Source organism: Calidris pugnax, unplaced genomic scaffold, assembly GCF_001431845.1.
Source record: "Calidris pugnax isolate Ruff unplaced genomic scaffold, ASM143184v1 scaffold54, whole genome shotgun sequence".
Classification (NCBI taxonomy): Eukaryota; Metazoa; Chordata; class Aves; order Charadriiformes; family Scolopacidae; genus Calidris; species Calidris pugnax.
Window position 1 is genome coordinate 2,403,631 of NW_015090864.1, and position 15,915 is coordinate 2,419,545.

Sequence of the window (15,915 nt, forward strand, 5' to 3'; positions counted from 1 at the left end):
GACTCAGCATGCAGGAAACCAATAACCAACTCCTTCCTGTGTAATGACAATACTCTGTATGGCTAATTATACCTAGGTCAGTAATTACTAATTTACATAGAGGCAGTATCACAGAGGGCTTGCAGATTTCCTTCCAGAATTCAGTAGCACTGCATGAAAATTTGTGTGTTCCCTACAGTTTTCTAGATCTTTAGCTGGATGAGATCAGAGCAGCACTGGTGCAGGTGAGTTATATCCTTTCATCCCATTTGATAGTTTGATGCTTATGTTGGCCTATAAATACTGGAATCAGCAGATCTACTTAAGGATAAATATAAATGTGGAGGGCTTCTTTCGAAGTTGAACGTGGAAAATCAAGCACCTGAAGTTATGCGTGTGCATCACAGAGTCACTGGTCTGATCTTCCCAGGTGCTGATTTACTGCCACTCCCCTGGAAATTAAAGGGAAGATTGTCTCTTTGATGACACATTTGATCTCAGTCACTGGTCTGATCTTCTCAGGTGCTGATTTACTGCCACTCCCCTGGAAATTAAAGGGAAGATTGTCTCTTTGATGACACATTTGATCTCTGCTTCAAGGGATCCTCAGGAGGGCCCTTACTTCTTGAGGAATCAGAGTAGGAATGGAAAAAAAAAATGGGCATGGGAAGATCATGTGATTCTGATATCAATCCCTGATAAATCTTAAATATCTACTCATCCAAGTGTACAAACCTCTTCCCCTGGAGTACTGTTGGAATCAAATCCACAAGCTACGGCATATGGCGCAGGGTACACATCCGTCCAGCCCTGACTTGTACAATTCCTGGTCACATTCCCTGGAAGACAAGAGAAAAAGAAGATTTAAAAAGAAACGTTCAGCTTGCTGTTAAACAAATGTCTGCCTTTTTGATTCAAATGCCAGAGCACATTTCTTGTAACAATTTGAGTAAAATTCTCATTAAAAAGAAAAAGAAGATTTAAAAAGAAACATTCAGCTTGCTGTTAAACAAGTGTCTGCCTTTTTTGATTCAAATGCCAGAGCACGTTTCTTGTAACAATTTGAGTAAAATTCTCATACTTCTCTGCTACCAAGTGTTCATATTACACAGAACACATAAATGGCAGGGACCCACTGGGTTGTAAAGTTCAGACTGCAAAACCAAGTACGTTTTAATACTGAGGTGCCCACAAAACATCTCTTCTAATGGTACTGTAAAGCCAATTTTTACCCAGACTTTTGGTTGCTGGCACCGCACCAATGTTGTTTAAGACCGTTATTGTCCTGTTGCCTTTGTTCCTGGAAAATTTTTCATCTAAACAGAGCGGTGAAGTTTTTAAATCTTTTACTTCACTCACAAGAAGCCAAGACAGGTGTAGATAAATTGCTCTTTATGCAGGTGTCGTCAGAGATCTTGGAACCGAATGCAGCCCTCAAAACCCAGACCTTGAGTGCAAGATGAGCCCCGACCAAATGTGTTTCCTGGGAAATCAACTGCACTTTTGTTTAAGAACCAAGCACTTCAAAATTTGGCTACGAGGGGAGAAAAAACAGATACTGACAACCTGCATTGCCTGTTTTAACATGTACACTCAAAGGCAGGAAGATTTCCTGGACTCTAAAGCAAATTGAGTACCTAGGGCCTCCAACCAGCTAACAAAAGCCTTAATTAACATAAGGATATCTCTCTCTGTCAGCCAAAACTGACAAAGTTATGAAATTTGCATCCCTCTCTGGTACTCTGCAATTCCTGACCCATCTGGGATTGAAAGGGGTTGTCCAGCGCAAAGCATTTCTTACTTTGTAAGGCATCTCTGCTTCCTGGACCCTAAACCCACACACTGGTTGGGGGTTGTACAGGCATTAGTCAAGCAAAAGAAGAGACCAACAATCTGACCAGGACAGGCCTTACCCGAAATGGTTCGTAGTCTATAAGGCCAAGATTGATGTTTTTCAGGCAGAAATAATAAAGAAGTAATACATCCAACAGTACGTTGCAAATTCCCCCAGCACCCACTCCAACCCCTCACCAGTTCCTACCCTGTCCATCTCATGCAAATCACATCACTGTGGCATTGCTTTGGTGTCATGTATCACACAAAACCACCTGCCATCCCCTGCTGGAAAACTGGTACAACAGACCAGAATGAACAAACAGTAGTCAAAACTCACTTAGATTAAGAATCACATCAGTGAAACTCAAGAGCTTTGTAAACATTTCCAACAACAGGCATCTTTGCACACGGGATCAATAAAACTTCTGCAAACAGGAGCGAAACAATTATGCAGCTACGAGTCATGAAAATATTCACACATCACCTCCAGGAATGTCTGACAATTGAGTCATCCAAACATCTTTCTAACCATAGATATGTCTTGTACTGAAATCATCAGCAGCCCGTCCTCTGCATTAATTCACTTCCCAAATTCCCATGTCAGATAAGTTTTGACACCAAAACTTGCCGCTGTCATTTGTCTTTACAACAGATCTAAACTTCTGGAGCTTTTCTTCATTTTAACAGCTGCTCCAAAAGTAATTAACTTTAGCACAGTTTGGTGGGTTCCTGTTCCCCAGGCTTTTTCTTTTTTCATTGTTTGCATTTCTCTTTACCAGGGTTCTTATAAGGATCATAAGAGATCTTGTGCAAACAAATCAAGGACATGACTGTTCAGTACTTTTTTTTTTTTTTTGAGGTGTTATGTAATTTCTGTTATTTCTTCTTCATTACAATGGATCCCATTATCTGCACTTTTCTGCTTCCTCTTTCCTGCTCGAGACTCCTCCCCTCTGTTTGGGGATGCCTTTAGCTTTCAGAGTGATTTTGATTCTTTGCTTCTTACTCTCAGTGCACTAAGGGTTGCCTGTTTTAGCTTAGTTTCCTCATATTTCTCCTATTTCTTCTTTTTAAGTGCACTTCCCCACTATTATGATTTTTTTTTGGTAATTCCTCTCCTCCCTGCTCTCAAGAATACTTTTCAAGTAGCATGAATGCTTGAACAGATGTGGAAACTCAGGTAGAGGGAAACACAATGATGCAGCATCACCGAGATTTAAAAAAAATAATAATAAAAAAAATCCCAGATTTTCAGGAAACTCACTTCCTGCAGAAGCTTTTCTACCACCCTTTGCTGCTCGTGTCACTTTGTGATGTGCAATTTCACACACATGGTGAACAACCCTTTCTAATAACGCCCATGTTCTTTACTAGATGCCTGAGGGGGTGCAAAAAGTACAAGGAGGATGGGAAATTGTTAATGAGGTGCTGCCACTGATGCTGCAGGAATATACTGCTCTCCAGCTCATCCACAGCGACTCTGCCTGTGTCAAAGGGGAGGTAAGGCAACTAGGCTAAACTGTTTGCATTGTAGTGTAAATTAAGTGAAATCTCTCTATGGCTGCCAAAGGTGTAAATCCTGCAGGATGGGAGTTATCCTGGCTCGACAGACACACAATAATTGCTAAGGTGCAGTAACAAGATTGTATATCTGAGTCCTGGGCAAAGGGAGACAATTAGAGGGATCTCAGCACCCCAGAGATCTTTCACTGCCGTCTTCTCTCTTTGCAGATGTCAGGACAAAGGAGTTTAAAGATGAGGTTTTAAAGGGAACAAGGTGATGACCTTTTCATAAGGCTCCCTGCCAGGTAGGAGGGGATGGATGTACAAAGAGAGCAAAATAACAGTGCAGAGATGAATGAAAAAAAAAAAATGTTAGCTCTCTAGAGGTGGCAAATATAATATCCAGAGGTAATTCTTAGTCAAGCTAAAGAAACTATAGCTATTGCTGGAGAACCAGGATGGGAAATTAAGCAGTCAGCTTTCCCACAGTATGCTGTGGTACAAAAGCCACTGCTTACAGAAGGGAATTACAAGTGTAAATATGAGGCTAGACCTTTGGCTCATTTCTATCAGTGTTTATGACAGCGAAGGCATAAAACACTATTGAAAGGCAAGGGGTGAAGCAGCAGGCCTGAATAACCAGGTTTTGGTAAGTTTTACTGCAATGGTGTCTTAAAGGCTCTGCGTAGCAGGATGGGTCACAACCATCTAATCAAATCCTCACATTTCTTAGTCCAGCCCAAGATGTGAGCTCTGCCTCTTTGCAGATGTACTGACCACAGAGGTGCAAATGTGTTAGTGGCTTCAGGGACCTTTAAGATCATCAAGTCCAATCATTAACCTACCACTGCCAAAACCACCCCTAACCACGTCCCTCAGCACCATGTCTACCTCTCTATTAAACACCCCCAGGGGTGGTGAGCCCACCACTTCCCTGGGAAGCCTGTTCCAATGTCTGATAACCCTTTTGGTGAAGAAACGTTCCATAATATCCATCCTAAACCTCCCCTGGCACAACTTGAGTCCATTTCCTCTTAGAAGAGGCCAATATATGTTTGTATAATAAAGCAGGGCTTTTCCTCATGCATGACCTGTGCCTGTATTCCTTGAAAATCTGCTTGCAGCATCCATGGCAATTAATGATCATCCATATGAAGCAGGAAGAGAGACTGCATTTCCTCTGCACACTTTTGCATCTTTCTAGTATCATGTCTGCTGTAGGACAGGACTTAGCCATCTGTCCCAGCAGCTGCTCCTGGTTTAAAGTAAATGCTTCTTTAGAGTTCACAAAGCCCTCTCTAATTTCCTAATCTGCATGGTTTGATGGCATGCCTATTATGAAAATGGAATTGATAGTTGTAAGCAATTAGCTGAATGCTTCCATCTTTCTTTCTGATTAGCTCGAGTAGTTCTACAAAATCTGGTACATGGCTCACAACTATCCCAAGCGGCTTTTTCTTGCTTGCAGGGTGATTCAGAAACTCTCTGCTCTGGGTAGCCAAGACAGAGGGAAGGAAATCTCTCTCAACAAAACCAAGTAGGAATGGTTAAATTCTAAGATAATTTTTGGTTAAGACTCCCCCTCCCCAATTTCTTTTTGCCATTAAAAAAACCAGTAAATATAACAAAAAAACTCACAACACAAAACCCACAAACAAACCAAAACCTATAAACTCATGATGGAAATGTCCAAGTATTCATTTTTGAATACAGTTTTTGGATATTCAGAATTTCCTAATTGTTTCAATTCAATTTCATATGAAAGAAGCATTCTCCTCTTCTCCCACACCACTCTTATCTTTTTTAGTTGGTTTGACAAATAACAATGAACTGGCCATACTGATACTGATCAGGAGACAAGGAGGACTTTTTTGTCTTTAATCCCCGCCTCCCCTCCCCCTTTTCTTCCCCCAATTAGGTGAAGGCTGAAGAGCTGTTGTAGCTTCTTAGGAAGCAGAGCAGGTTAAGCAGCTAAAAGACTTTATGGCATTGCATCTTGCATATCCTGGTGATGGTGGAAATACCTTCTCATCTCCCTCAAATGGAGGGTGCACATGAGCCAGTGTTGCACATACTTAACCACTGAATTTATCTTATTCCTATATCCTGTATTTTTCTTACCTCTTTCTAATAATTCTGATAGCTCTTCTTACTTTTGGCTTTCACTTGTATCTTCCAGGTCTATCACCCCTACCATTTCTCTATATGTTGTGTGAAAACATATCCCCATATCCTTATTTTAGGCGTGCTGATGGACAATTTCATTAAGAACCCCTTCTCTCATACACAATGGAACAATCATCCCCACCTGCTTTACCCACAACATTCATCATTATATTTACCTCTGACTTTCAACCCACATTTTTCCAGACAGAAGAGCACTAATCTAGCTATTCTGCCTGTCCAGTGTCTGTCCATACCTTTATTCATACATTGTTCCAATGATTGTGGGCCTATTGTCCTTTGGACATGAATCTCCCACTACCATCAGCTCCACCTCCCATAAGATCTTCTGGCTTTGAACTTGTTCCCTCTACTGCCCCCACAAACATCCCAGAGGGATCGCTCCAAGTCTTCTTCCTCTGCCTCCAGGATCCTCATATCCCTGTACAAGGGGTCTAACTCTGCTCTGCAGTGAATATTTATGTTCACCACTGATCCTTGGGAAAAGAAGAACAGACGTTCTTCTACGGCAGAACACTGCACACACAATATATTAATTGGGATAGACCTTCTGGAGCAGGAGCAAACACATGCAAAACTTCTAATTCAATTTCCTGACTTATAAAAGTATTTGGGAACGATATGGAAGAGACTGTGAATCAAAACAACTTTGCAGATTGCTTTATACCAACCAGTCAAGGGTCTGGTTGAGGAATGACATGAATTATTCATGGCATAGAGGAAGAGAAGTGAGGTGTTAGTGGAACCAAGATAAAAACAGAGCATTTTCTTTATAAAGGGTGTTTGATCTGGGTAGGAGTTAAACACTAAAAGGGCGAACTGAATAAATGCAGAGAGATAACTGTATTCCAAGTAATTTGTTGCCTATATCTAGCTCTCATGAGGATTTTCTCTTTCTTAATTTCTTTTTACCTCTTCTCTGTTTCAAATGCACACTTCAGATTCAGAAATATGTTTGAAAGTTTGTGTCATAGGTGAGGTTTTAGCTCTTTGATCTTAGTGGAAGAAAACCTCTTATTGGCTTTTTAAGGGAGCCTGAATTCATACAGAGAGATATAAGGTCAGTAATTTCTAAGGGGTGTTCGCTATTGTCTCCCTCTTGCTTCTCTAGCCCTTCTCTCTAATAGCTTCTAAAGGAGAGGGGAAGGTCTTCTCCGAGTAGCAATCTGTCCTGCTTCTCTGTCATCATATTCCATGTTCAGAAATCGATTTTTTCAAGCAGAAGCTATTAAAGCAATAGCAGTTCTTATCATTTACTCTCCTTGAGATGCTGCTGTGCCCACGGGAACATCTCTAGTTCCATTTTTATTATTGATCTGTCCTACTGTTACGTGGAAACACCTGAGACTTTCAGACAGCTATTGTTTGCACAAAACTGGATGCTGAAGTGGTTAGATCTGGGAGAGACTTGTGGGGTAAGCCATAACAAGATAGTTTCCAAAGTTGGCTTGGTTTGCCTCAGTCATGACCTCACAAGTTCATTCATTCAGTACAATTTCTGCCTTGTGTTTCGCGCTAGTTCATATTTTCAGTATGTCATAACTTCATGCTATAGTACAACCTGTGGCATGGTGTCAGCATGTCACACAACAGACAGAGCCTTCAGCTTCTTCATTTGTTCTTTTTCATATCACTTGGCCTGTAGTTATTTCTGCCACGTCTCTGCTCCCCTAAAGTTTACTGGACCCTGGATTCTGGAAAATCCTCCATTTTCCCTTCTCTTCCTTTCCCCTTTCTGCACATCACATTTCTAAGTGTGAAGATCACGATCTTTAATAAATAGAGATGATTCCTCCCTTTGTAACATCACATGCTCCCCTTAATTACGCACCTTTTGTAAACGCTGTTTGTTTTCTCACACTGAAAGCTATCAAACTCTAGGGAAATTTTCTCAATAGAGTTTTTGATATTGCAATCACAGTATACTAGGAAATATTTACAAGAAAAAGATGCACATTTCTGGGTAGGTGAGGATAGAGCAACTCCACAGCCATGGGCTGGCAGTGGGGCTTTCAACATAAAGACCTTAACAGAGTGTGCACTGCTATCACTGGACTTACATGACTTGGGTTGTCCCACAGCGTGGTGGAGAGGTTCAGATACTGCTTACAAAACCTCTCAGAACCAATCCTTCGGAACAGCAGGGCAAACATGTCGTGACAGCTCAGCCACAATCAAATCTCAAAGGTCTAAAACAAACCCAAGCTGTAAAAAAGCCATATATCCAGAAAGCCACCTGTTTCTTCAGTCAATTATACCCCTGCACATTGGCGGATCTGGCTAACAGGAAGGGTTGACTCTTAAATGAGAATGTAAAATCAACACCAATCAGTGGAAATGGGATAAACTAGTGCTGCTTTCTGCCTTGGACCTTCTGTTGTCCAAGACAAATGAGAAAAATGAACATCAAACAGTGCTGGAGGCTGCCTTGATAAGCACAGGGAACAGGATTGTTGGCTGACCTCTCCCCTTTTCTCTGACTTCAGGGTGGGCTGGGCAAATAATTGGCACAATTCCACGTAAACGAGAAGGTTTCCTAGAAATTCTGCCTTTGTGATAAAAAGGCACATTTGCACTGAGCATGAGAGCAGGTCAAGGGCTATCAGTGAACAAACTTCCATAGCAGATACACTCAGCTGCTTGTTTCCTTTTAAATGAGCACTGTAGTCAATAAATAGCAGGTCTGGTTCATTTTTGATGGCAGTGATAATGTCTTCTGTTTATCTGCTGCCATCTGCTCATTCCTTTCCTAATTTTATTCTCTTTTTGTTCCAGTTTCAAAAGTCAACACAGAAAAAAGGAGAAAAGAAATTGAAGAATGCTGCCTTGAAAGAGATTAAGATGTTTTTCAAATAAATGAGAATAATTTTTGGATGATGCAGAATGAATGGGATTCTGCGTTTTTGGTTGTTTTCATCTACTCATTAGAGCTTTCCTTTGCATAAGTAAAAGGTTGGGATTTGTCTCACCTAACTTTTGCCATGGAAATGTAAGGACCCTAGTCTAAAGTAGACTATCAGGTTCCCTGTGGAGGCAACAGTAGACATCTAGAGGTATCTTATCCTTTCCTAAGAAATGTCATGGGATAGCCCATGTCCTGAAAGTGCTGGAAGGAGAAATTAGACAAGGATTTTAGATTAGATGATTAATGTTAGGTTCCCACAGTTCAGTGGAAAGAGTGTCATCTGTATGTTTAATTAATCAAAAAGATAGGCTGCAGAAAACCAGGTCCCTGAAGTCCCTATCCATGTCCTACTTACAAATTTCATTCAACTATCCCAGGACATGGCTATGCTCTGCCCCAAGACTCACTCTGAGCCAACATGGACACAAGTGTATTTGAAGGGCTCCATACAGAGCACACAAGGACCCTAAAACCTTGCAGGTGGCATCAGTGGAACTAACTGTAGTAGCCTATTTACCCAGTGCCTGGCAGTGTATTTCTAACACCAGGATAGAGTTGGTGTTTGATGCAAAAATGAAAACAGAACAAGGGGATGAAAACGTTTCATATTGGAGAAAGGGGGGTAAATCAGGAACTTGTGGCAGACATGGCTGAATCTGCAGCGAGAACAATGCTGGGTAAAACAGAACAAGGGGATGAAAACGTTACATATTGGAGAAAGGAACTTGTGGAGCAGGAGAAGGCAGATGTGGCTGAATCTGCAGCGAGAACAATGCTGGGCATGGACACAAGTGTATTTGAAGGGCTCCATACAGAGCACACAAGGACCCTAAAATCTAGCAGGTGGCATCAGTGGAACTAACTGTAGTAGCCTATTTACCCAGTGCCTGGCAGTGTATTTCTAACACCAGGATAGAGTTGGTGTTTGATGCAAAAATGAAAACAGACCAAGGGGATGAAAACGTTTCATATTGGAGAAAGGGGGGTAAATCAGGAACTTGTGGCAGACATGGCTGAATCTGCAGCGAGAACAATGCTGGGTTTGTTTCAGCACACTTGGCCAACACTGAAGGATTCTGAGTTGATCTATGCAAACACGTGTATGTTGGGGAGCTCAGCTCCACACAGGGAAGACATCATGCTTTGGTGTCCCTGGAAGTGGTACTACCTTCCTGTACAATCTGGACAGCTCTGTTCTAGATGGCTTGAAAATAGGAATATACCAGAATTAATGATGAATTGCAGTCTATGCAGTCAGTAGGCCCACTAAGGACAAGGAAGGGAAGTGGAACAGGAAAGAGAAGTAAAACATATTAATGAGGACAGGGAAAGAATAGCTGAAGTAAATTTAGAACATCAGAGGAAAAAATGAGTTTGGCAATCTTGACACCCAGAAGGGTCTCAGTCTTGCTGAGTGGGATTCAAGAACTTGGCTTTCTCCACCCCCACCCCCTTAAGTCAATTAATCTCATAATTGAAGCTTAAAAACTGTCAGTGCTAATTTTTACTGTTTGACTTGTTCATGATGGACAATTTGCTTGGAGAAACTGTGGGGAACAAATCCCTATTATAAATGTCATCTCCTGGAATGCTCTGGTCAAGGGATAGCAAGCAATGCACAAAAGGTGCCAAAAATAATTTCATCCATCTCCCTCATATGGTACTGACGAATGTCATGAAATAATGAAAATCTTCTGAATTTGTGAATGGCATAAAAATTTAATGTCAAATGACATCAGGACTATACTAGGCATTTTAAGGTTTCTAAATGCCACGAGATATTTTATCCTTTATTTACCATGAGATAGGGTATTTATCAGTTGAAGAGCATATTCTCCATTAGGCAGGAAAATCACATTAACTCTTTGTTTCCCAGTATTTCATCCTTTTCCTGCTATAAGTATAAAGATTTTCTCTTGCTCACAACTTTGGCATAAGCTTTCATGTTCCTGCAAAGGGATCAAAGAGTAAGGCATACACACTAACCAGATGATTGATTTCCTTGAAAGCTATTCAATGATACTCACTACTACAAAGGAAGAACTGCTTCACAAACTTTAATGGCATTAATTTTACAACAAATCCTATGAAACAAGAGTCAATCTTACCCTCCCTTTATTTAAGACCGTATCTGCTTTCCAAATATGTATATGATTGTACAAAGTGTCTAGCTCAAAGAAAATCAAAGCTGTTGTTTCTGCATTGGAAATGGCATCAGTGTTCTTTGTTTATAGAAGGAGACGCTAGCACGTATGCTCTGCAAAGGTGGGATTCACCTGTATTTTAAGACATTCACATCTGCCAGAGCCACTCTACAACCATTTGATTGTAAATGGGGAGAAATATGTGGTTTCTCAATTTGAACTCATCTTGAAACTGAAATCTGAAAGTCAGCTGAACTGCACCTCTGAAGAGTCTGTTTCTCACCACTGACTGTAAAACAATATCAGAGATAAGTTTACATACAGAAAACTCTAACATCTGTTGACATGGATGTCATTCCAGGTTATAAATCAGTTCAATAAATACAAATATCTTAGCACCAGTTGAGGCATCCTCATAGATTTCTTAGAACCTCCAGGGTGTCTCAAATGGCACCAGCTGTTTGTTTAAGAAGCTGAATGGAGCCCTCAGTGTCTACAGTGTAGATGTCTATCTGCAAGCTTAGTGTCTGCTTTTCTACTACACTCAACAGAAAATTTATCAGTACAACAAATGATATCTAAAGAGCTGCTCAGGTTCCTACATATACTTGTCTGTTGACTGTACTGTCTAGATTACTGTTAATGCTGGTGGAATCCCAGAAACCTATCTCCTACAGGAACAGCTGCATTGTAAAAGGCAGAAATTAAGAGTGCTGAATCCACTTTCTCCAACAAAGAAAGTCACTCTGTGCTTTATCATATTAAATGAGGAGAAATAGGTATTTTCATGGTGCTGCTCATCTAATCTCCTTAAGTGACTAATCTATGATGAGCTGAACCATGCCCTAGCCACCACTGACCAAACCAACCAGCTCTCCAGTGACTGGAAACCCTGGATGACAGTCAAATGCAGAAAACTACATTTAACTAGAGGAAACTCATCCAAAGCAATGTGAAATCCCCCTGGAAGGTTGCTGACATTGCCAGCTGCAAGGCTAGATGACATTTGCTGGGCTCACCATGAATGCCAGCAGCCACACTACAACACGGGTATGCACGGAAGGGTCATGGGTTGGCTTGGGTTTGAGGCTCGCTCTTGGCACATTGAGACAAGTGCACAGAGAGTCCAACTGATGCCCTGATTGTTCTTGGTGGAGTCTGGACTTCTTCCAGAACAGGAACCATTCACTTGCCTAAGCATAGATTTTCTGAGGTACCCTTAAGTACCTGAGACATCCCATGACGTGAACTATGAGAGAACTGCATCTTTCTGTAGCAGAATCTGGAGACTACCTGAGGCGTCCTAGGACATCTAAGAGAGCAGTAGATGCTTCTGAGTGGGCAACTTCCTTGAGTCTCATAAGTCTATCCTAGAGCAAAATAAAAGGCATCCCACTTTCACTAGCTTAAGTTCAATACAGCCACAACAAGAGAGATAAATATATGATCATATATATACACACGCTATAATATATATATTATAATTTTGTCATTTTGCAAAAATCTTCTTCGGGAGTTGTTTGGTTTTTTTTCTTCCTGTTTAACTAACTCTTCTGGGTCTCTAAAACCCAGTGAGCGAATGTTGTACTCGGGAGAGGAGAGGGCACAGAGCATCAACAGCAGGCAATTATTCCACATGGCTGGACCAATGCACAGGGGTCCCATCCTGCAAGCTGTGATATTACAGCAGCTTCTGCCTGCTTTCCCTGGGTGTTGACGCAGCAGCAATGAACTACTGTGAAGCTTTGGTAACAGGGAATTTTGAATTTCCCTTCTGGGTCCAGAAAGACTTTTGGTGGTGCTTTGGGCAAGTCATTTAATCAGCATGTGTTGGTTAATCAGTGCAGTGTCCTGGTCTGTTAAATGGGGATGATACTGCATCCTACCTTCCATTCATAATCTATCATGTGTTTGGACTGTAAGACTGCAAAAGTGGAGAACTTATCAGCTTGGTGCATAGTCTGCAGTGCAAAAGAGCTTAATTCTCTGTGGAGGTCTGCAGGGCTACTATAATAAAAATAATAAACAATGACTACGAACTACCACAAGACAGAGAGTCCTGTTGCTGTGTGGCCCTTGAGACCTGAGTTTTAAATTAAAGCTCCCCAGAACACGCTGAACAGTAAGTTAAGCTACTTTCTCCATTAACCTACCCTGCCCATTATTGGTCAGGTTAATTTCCTGGCCTGTGGCCAAATTCATCATTTCAGCAGAAAAAAAATTGCTTTATTGCCTACAGTTTCAGCTTGTTTGTTTTATGTCAGAGACTTAATTACTTACAGTGCTAAACTGTTCATTTCATACAACAAACATACTATCACACAGGTTGATTCAATTTTCACTGCACAACATCCGTATTATTGGATTGTACCAGGAGACACTTTTGCTTCCCTGCGATCCAACATAGCACATGGTGCTGCAAGAAGGATAGGGAGGATGTTCTAACGGTTTGGACGTTCAAGTATGGCTTGGAAACTTCCTTACCTTGTGCAAAGGGCTTGTATCTCCCTCTGATTATACCAAGAGGCTTCCCCTGTGATGTGATGTGGAACCCCACAGGCAGTGAAGCCACAAAACCATTTCACTGAGATGACGTGTCTGGTTTAGCTTACCGAGAAAAGTGGTGAGGAATCTGAAGTACTTTGGGCACGGCCGTACCACAACTTCTCCAACCTCTGCTTCAGGCCAGCACGTGATGTTGTCCCATTGCCTACTGCAGCCTGGGGAGAAGAGAAAAACAGATGGTAGGAGAAGCATGAGTAGTATCTGCCGGAGAGAGGAGAGGAAAGGAACAAGGGTAGAGCAGAGCAGCTGTGCAAAAGCACGTGGAGCCTACCACTGTGGTGGAGGCACCTTTTGGAAGGAAAGGTACAGAAATATTTTCTTTAAACATTTAGCTTTCAGCTTCCCCAGTACCTGAAATTCAGCACTGGTTGTGTTTGTAATTTTCCAGAAGTCAGCACAGAAAGAACAGCAGATCTGTGCAAGAACCAGGCAAATCAGAGTTAACAGAGAACAGTGCCCTTTTTTGAGATGAAAGGGTCAGAAATGCCTAATTAAATATCTCTCTTCCTTGCCCTTATCTCTCCCTCTTGCATTAAAACACCTGATCTGAGCTTGTGAAACGTTCTCCTCCTTTCTCTGCTTCCCCCAAACTTCTGTCACCAGCTTTTTCTTCCCCTTGAAATGATCTCACTGTGCAGGGGGTGTGCTCAGCAGGAAGGGGACACTGATGGCAATCAGGAGATCAGAAGCCAAATCCCTTCTCAAGGAGCAGTTTTTCTCCTTAAAAAGGGAGAAGGCAGAAACCACTCCTGGAGACTGAGGAGGGACAGTGCTGTCTCCAGGAGATTCTCTCTGTGGAAGGGTGATGCAAGGTGGTACACTCCTAGCTATCCAAGCTACAAATGAAGGTATAATCAATGGAACTAACTTCAGGGAGAAAACTCAGGATTTTGTTAAAATTAAGCACTTCTGAAGATGTTTTGAATAGAATAAAAACTTCCTGAGAGAAAAAAAATCACCAGGCGTGTCCTTCTATGGAGTTATAATATTACTTTGTCCTTTTATTTCTGCTTTCTCAAAAGATACCACATACATCCCGCAATGTTGAATAATGTAACATTAGCACTGACGCCAAAAGGAGCTGGCAGACTTGAATTAAAAAAAAATCAGACCTGTTTTTGCCTTGACATTTTATATATATTACAGTTCTTACTAGAATTTTGAAAACATTTTTTTTTCCCCTTTAAATTTCCAACAGACAGGCACTTCAATTGCTGCCTGGATTAGATAGATGGGTTGTCAACAGACCTCACTTTTTTATAGCACCTCTGCTCTCGGTTATTTGTCATGCCCCATTAGATTGCAACACTTCCCCAAATGTGACTAACGTGTTGCTGTTAAGGTCAACAGCCTAACACAAGAAACTAGAATATGAAGAAGAAAGCTTTGAGAAAATACTCTTCGCATGCAAGCAAAGGGAACTATGAAAACCACTGCCAAGCTGCATTTCTCAGTAATTATATCCCAAACTGAAATTCCTCCTTTAAATCATCTTTTGCCACTTGAGCTAAGAAAAAGGCTGGTATCATCATCAGTCTGTTCAGACTGAGGCAGCATGCTGCCTCAGATCAATAAAGAGAGCACACAAAAATGCTTTGAAGCTGAAAAAAAAACCCCTCAGCTGGCTTTCAAAGTTATTTTACAGGTTTTTCCTTCCTTCCTTCTTTCATGAGCAAACAGAACTTCTTAAATGAAGTCCTGAGGTGAGTTTATTGGAGCTTGAAAAAACGAGTAACTGACGGTATCTTCTTCGTGCACGCTCTTCTGTAGCATTCATTAAAATTCAGTTTTCAAGTTTCTAATATCAGGTGTAAAGCTCAGTTTCCACAGCATCATACTTATCTGCCGCCAAACAGCCAGTAGCTCCAAAAGTATTAAGATATTAGATATTCTGCCCATGGAAAATAGATGATTTCATGACAGGATCTTTCATGTTTTACAATCTTTACTTCCATCAGCCTGAATGAATTATAGTGCACCCATTACCTCAGGACAGGTTATAATGTAAAATAAAATACCAGGTGATGGTATCAGATGGCTTTTTAAATGTCCTGAATTAAGCACTTTGAGAATTTTTGTGATCTGTATCTTCTCCTCTCTTAGAATTTTTCACCACAACCTGTGATGCATGAAAAAAAGCGATTAGGGGTTCACTTTTGTAAAAAAGCTCTTTCTGATTAAAAAAAAAAGAAGAAAGTAAAGACATACAAGACTGCCCTTGCAAAACACAAAAAAATCTTTAAAAATTATTGCCTCTGTGAAGATCTCTCATATGTCTCTATGAGCTCTTCCAACATTGTCCTTCCTCAGTGATCTCCCTAGATGTGCTGACACTACCTGCGCAGCTGCCTGGAAGGGTCCAAGTTTTAAAGGTGGGATTCATCTCCCTAAATATATGCATCTAAAAGTCAGATGTGTAAACCTGAAGATGCCAATGGAAACCAGAGCCCTGAATGGCACTTCATGTCACTGTAGGATGGTTATCTAGAGTTCAGCAAATGAATCATTCTTTGGAGGTGGTGGTGTTCTCTTCAATGACTAGAAGAAGGCCTGCATGAGTAACTTGAGTTTAATGAACTGGAACAATACAAAGATTGACACCTGGTTTGCATTTGTAGTCCAACTCTTGCAGCTTACCCTGTCACCAGCCCATTGCACCATCTGGCAAAAATTCGTGCCTGTCCATCAAATCCAGGACACAGACAACCTTTATTGAATAGAAAACCATTTTTTCCAAGACTTTCTCCAACGCTGATAGACCTTAATCTGTCAAACCGCTGAGATCAGGGAGTTGGCTGG

At 41.2% G+C, this 15,915-nt stretch overlaps 1 protein-coding gene across 1 annotated transcript in view; it reads right to left on the reverse strand.

Annotated features, from left to right (window-relative positions):
• The window catches only part of VIPR1 (vasoactive intestinal peptide receptor 1), a 108,027-nt gene that overhangs the window by 37,469 nt on the left and 54,643 nt on the right, over positions 1-15,915 (reverse strand). The window contains exons 3-4 of the mRNA XM_014945125.1: positions 13,164-13,271; positions 715-818 (exon numbers count right to left, since the gene is read on the reverse strand). Of these exons, the coding sequence (XP_014800611.1) occupies positions 715-818; positions 13,164-13,271 (212 nt within the window). The remainder of the gene's footprint in view (positions 1-714; positions 819-13,163; positions 13,272-15,915) is intronic.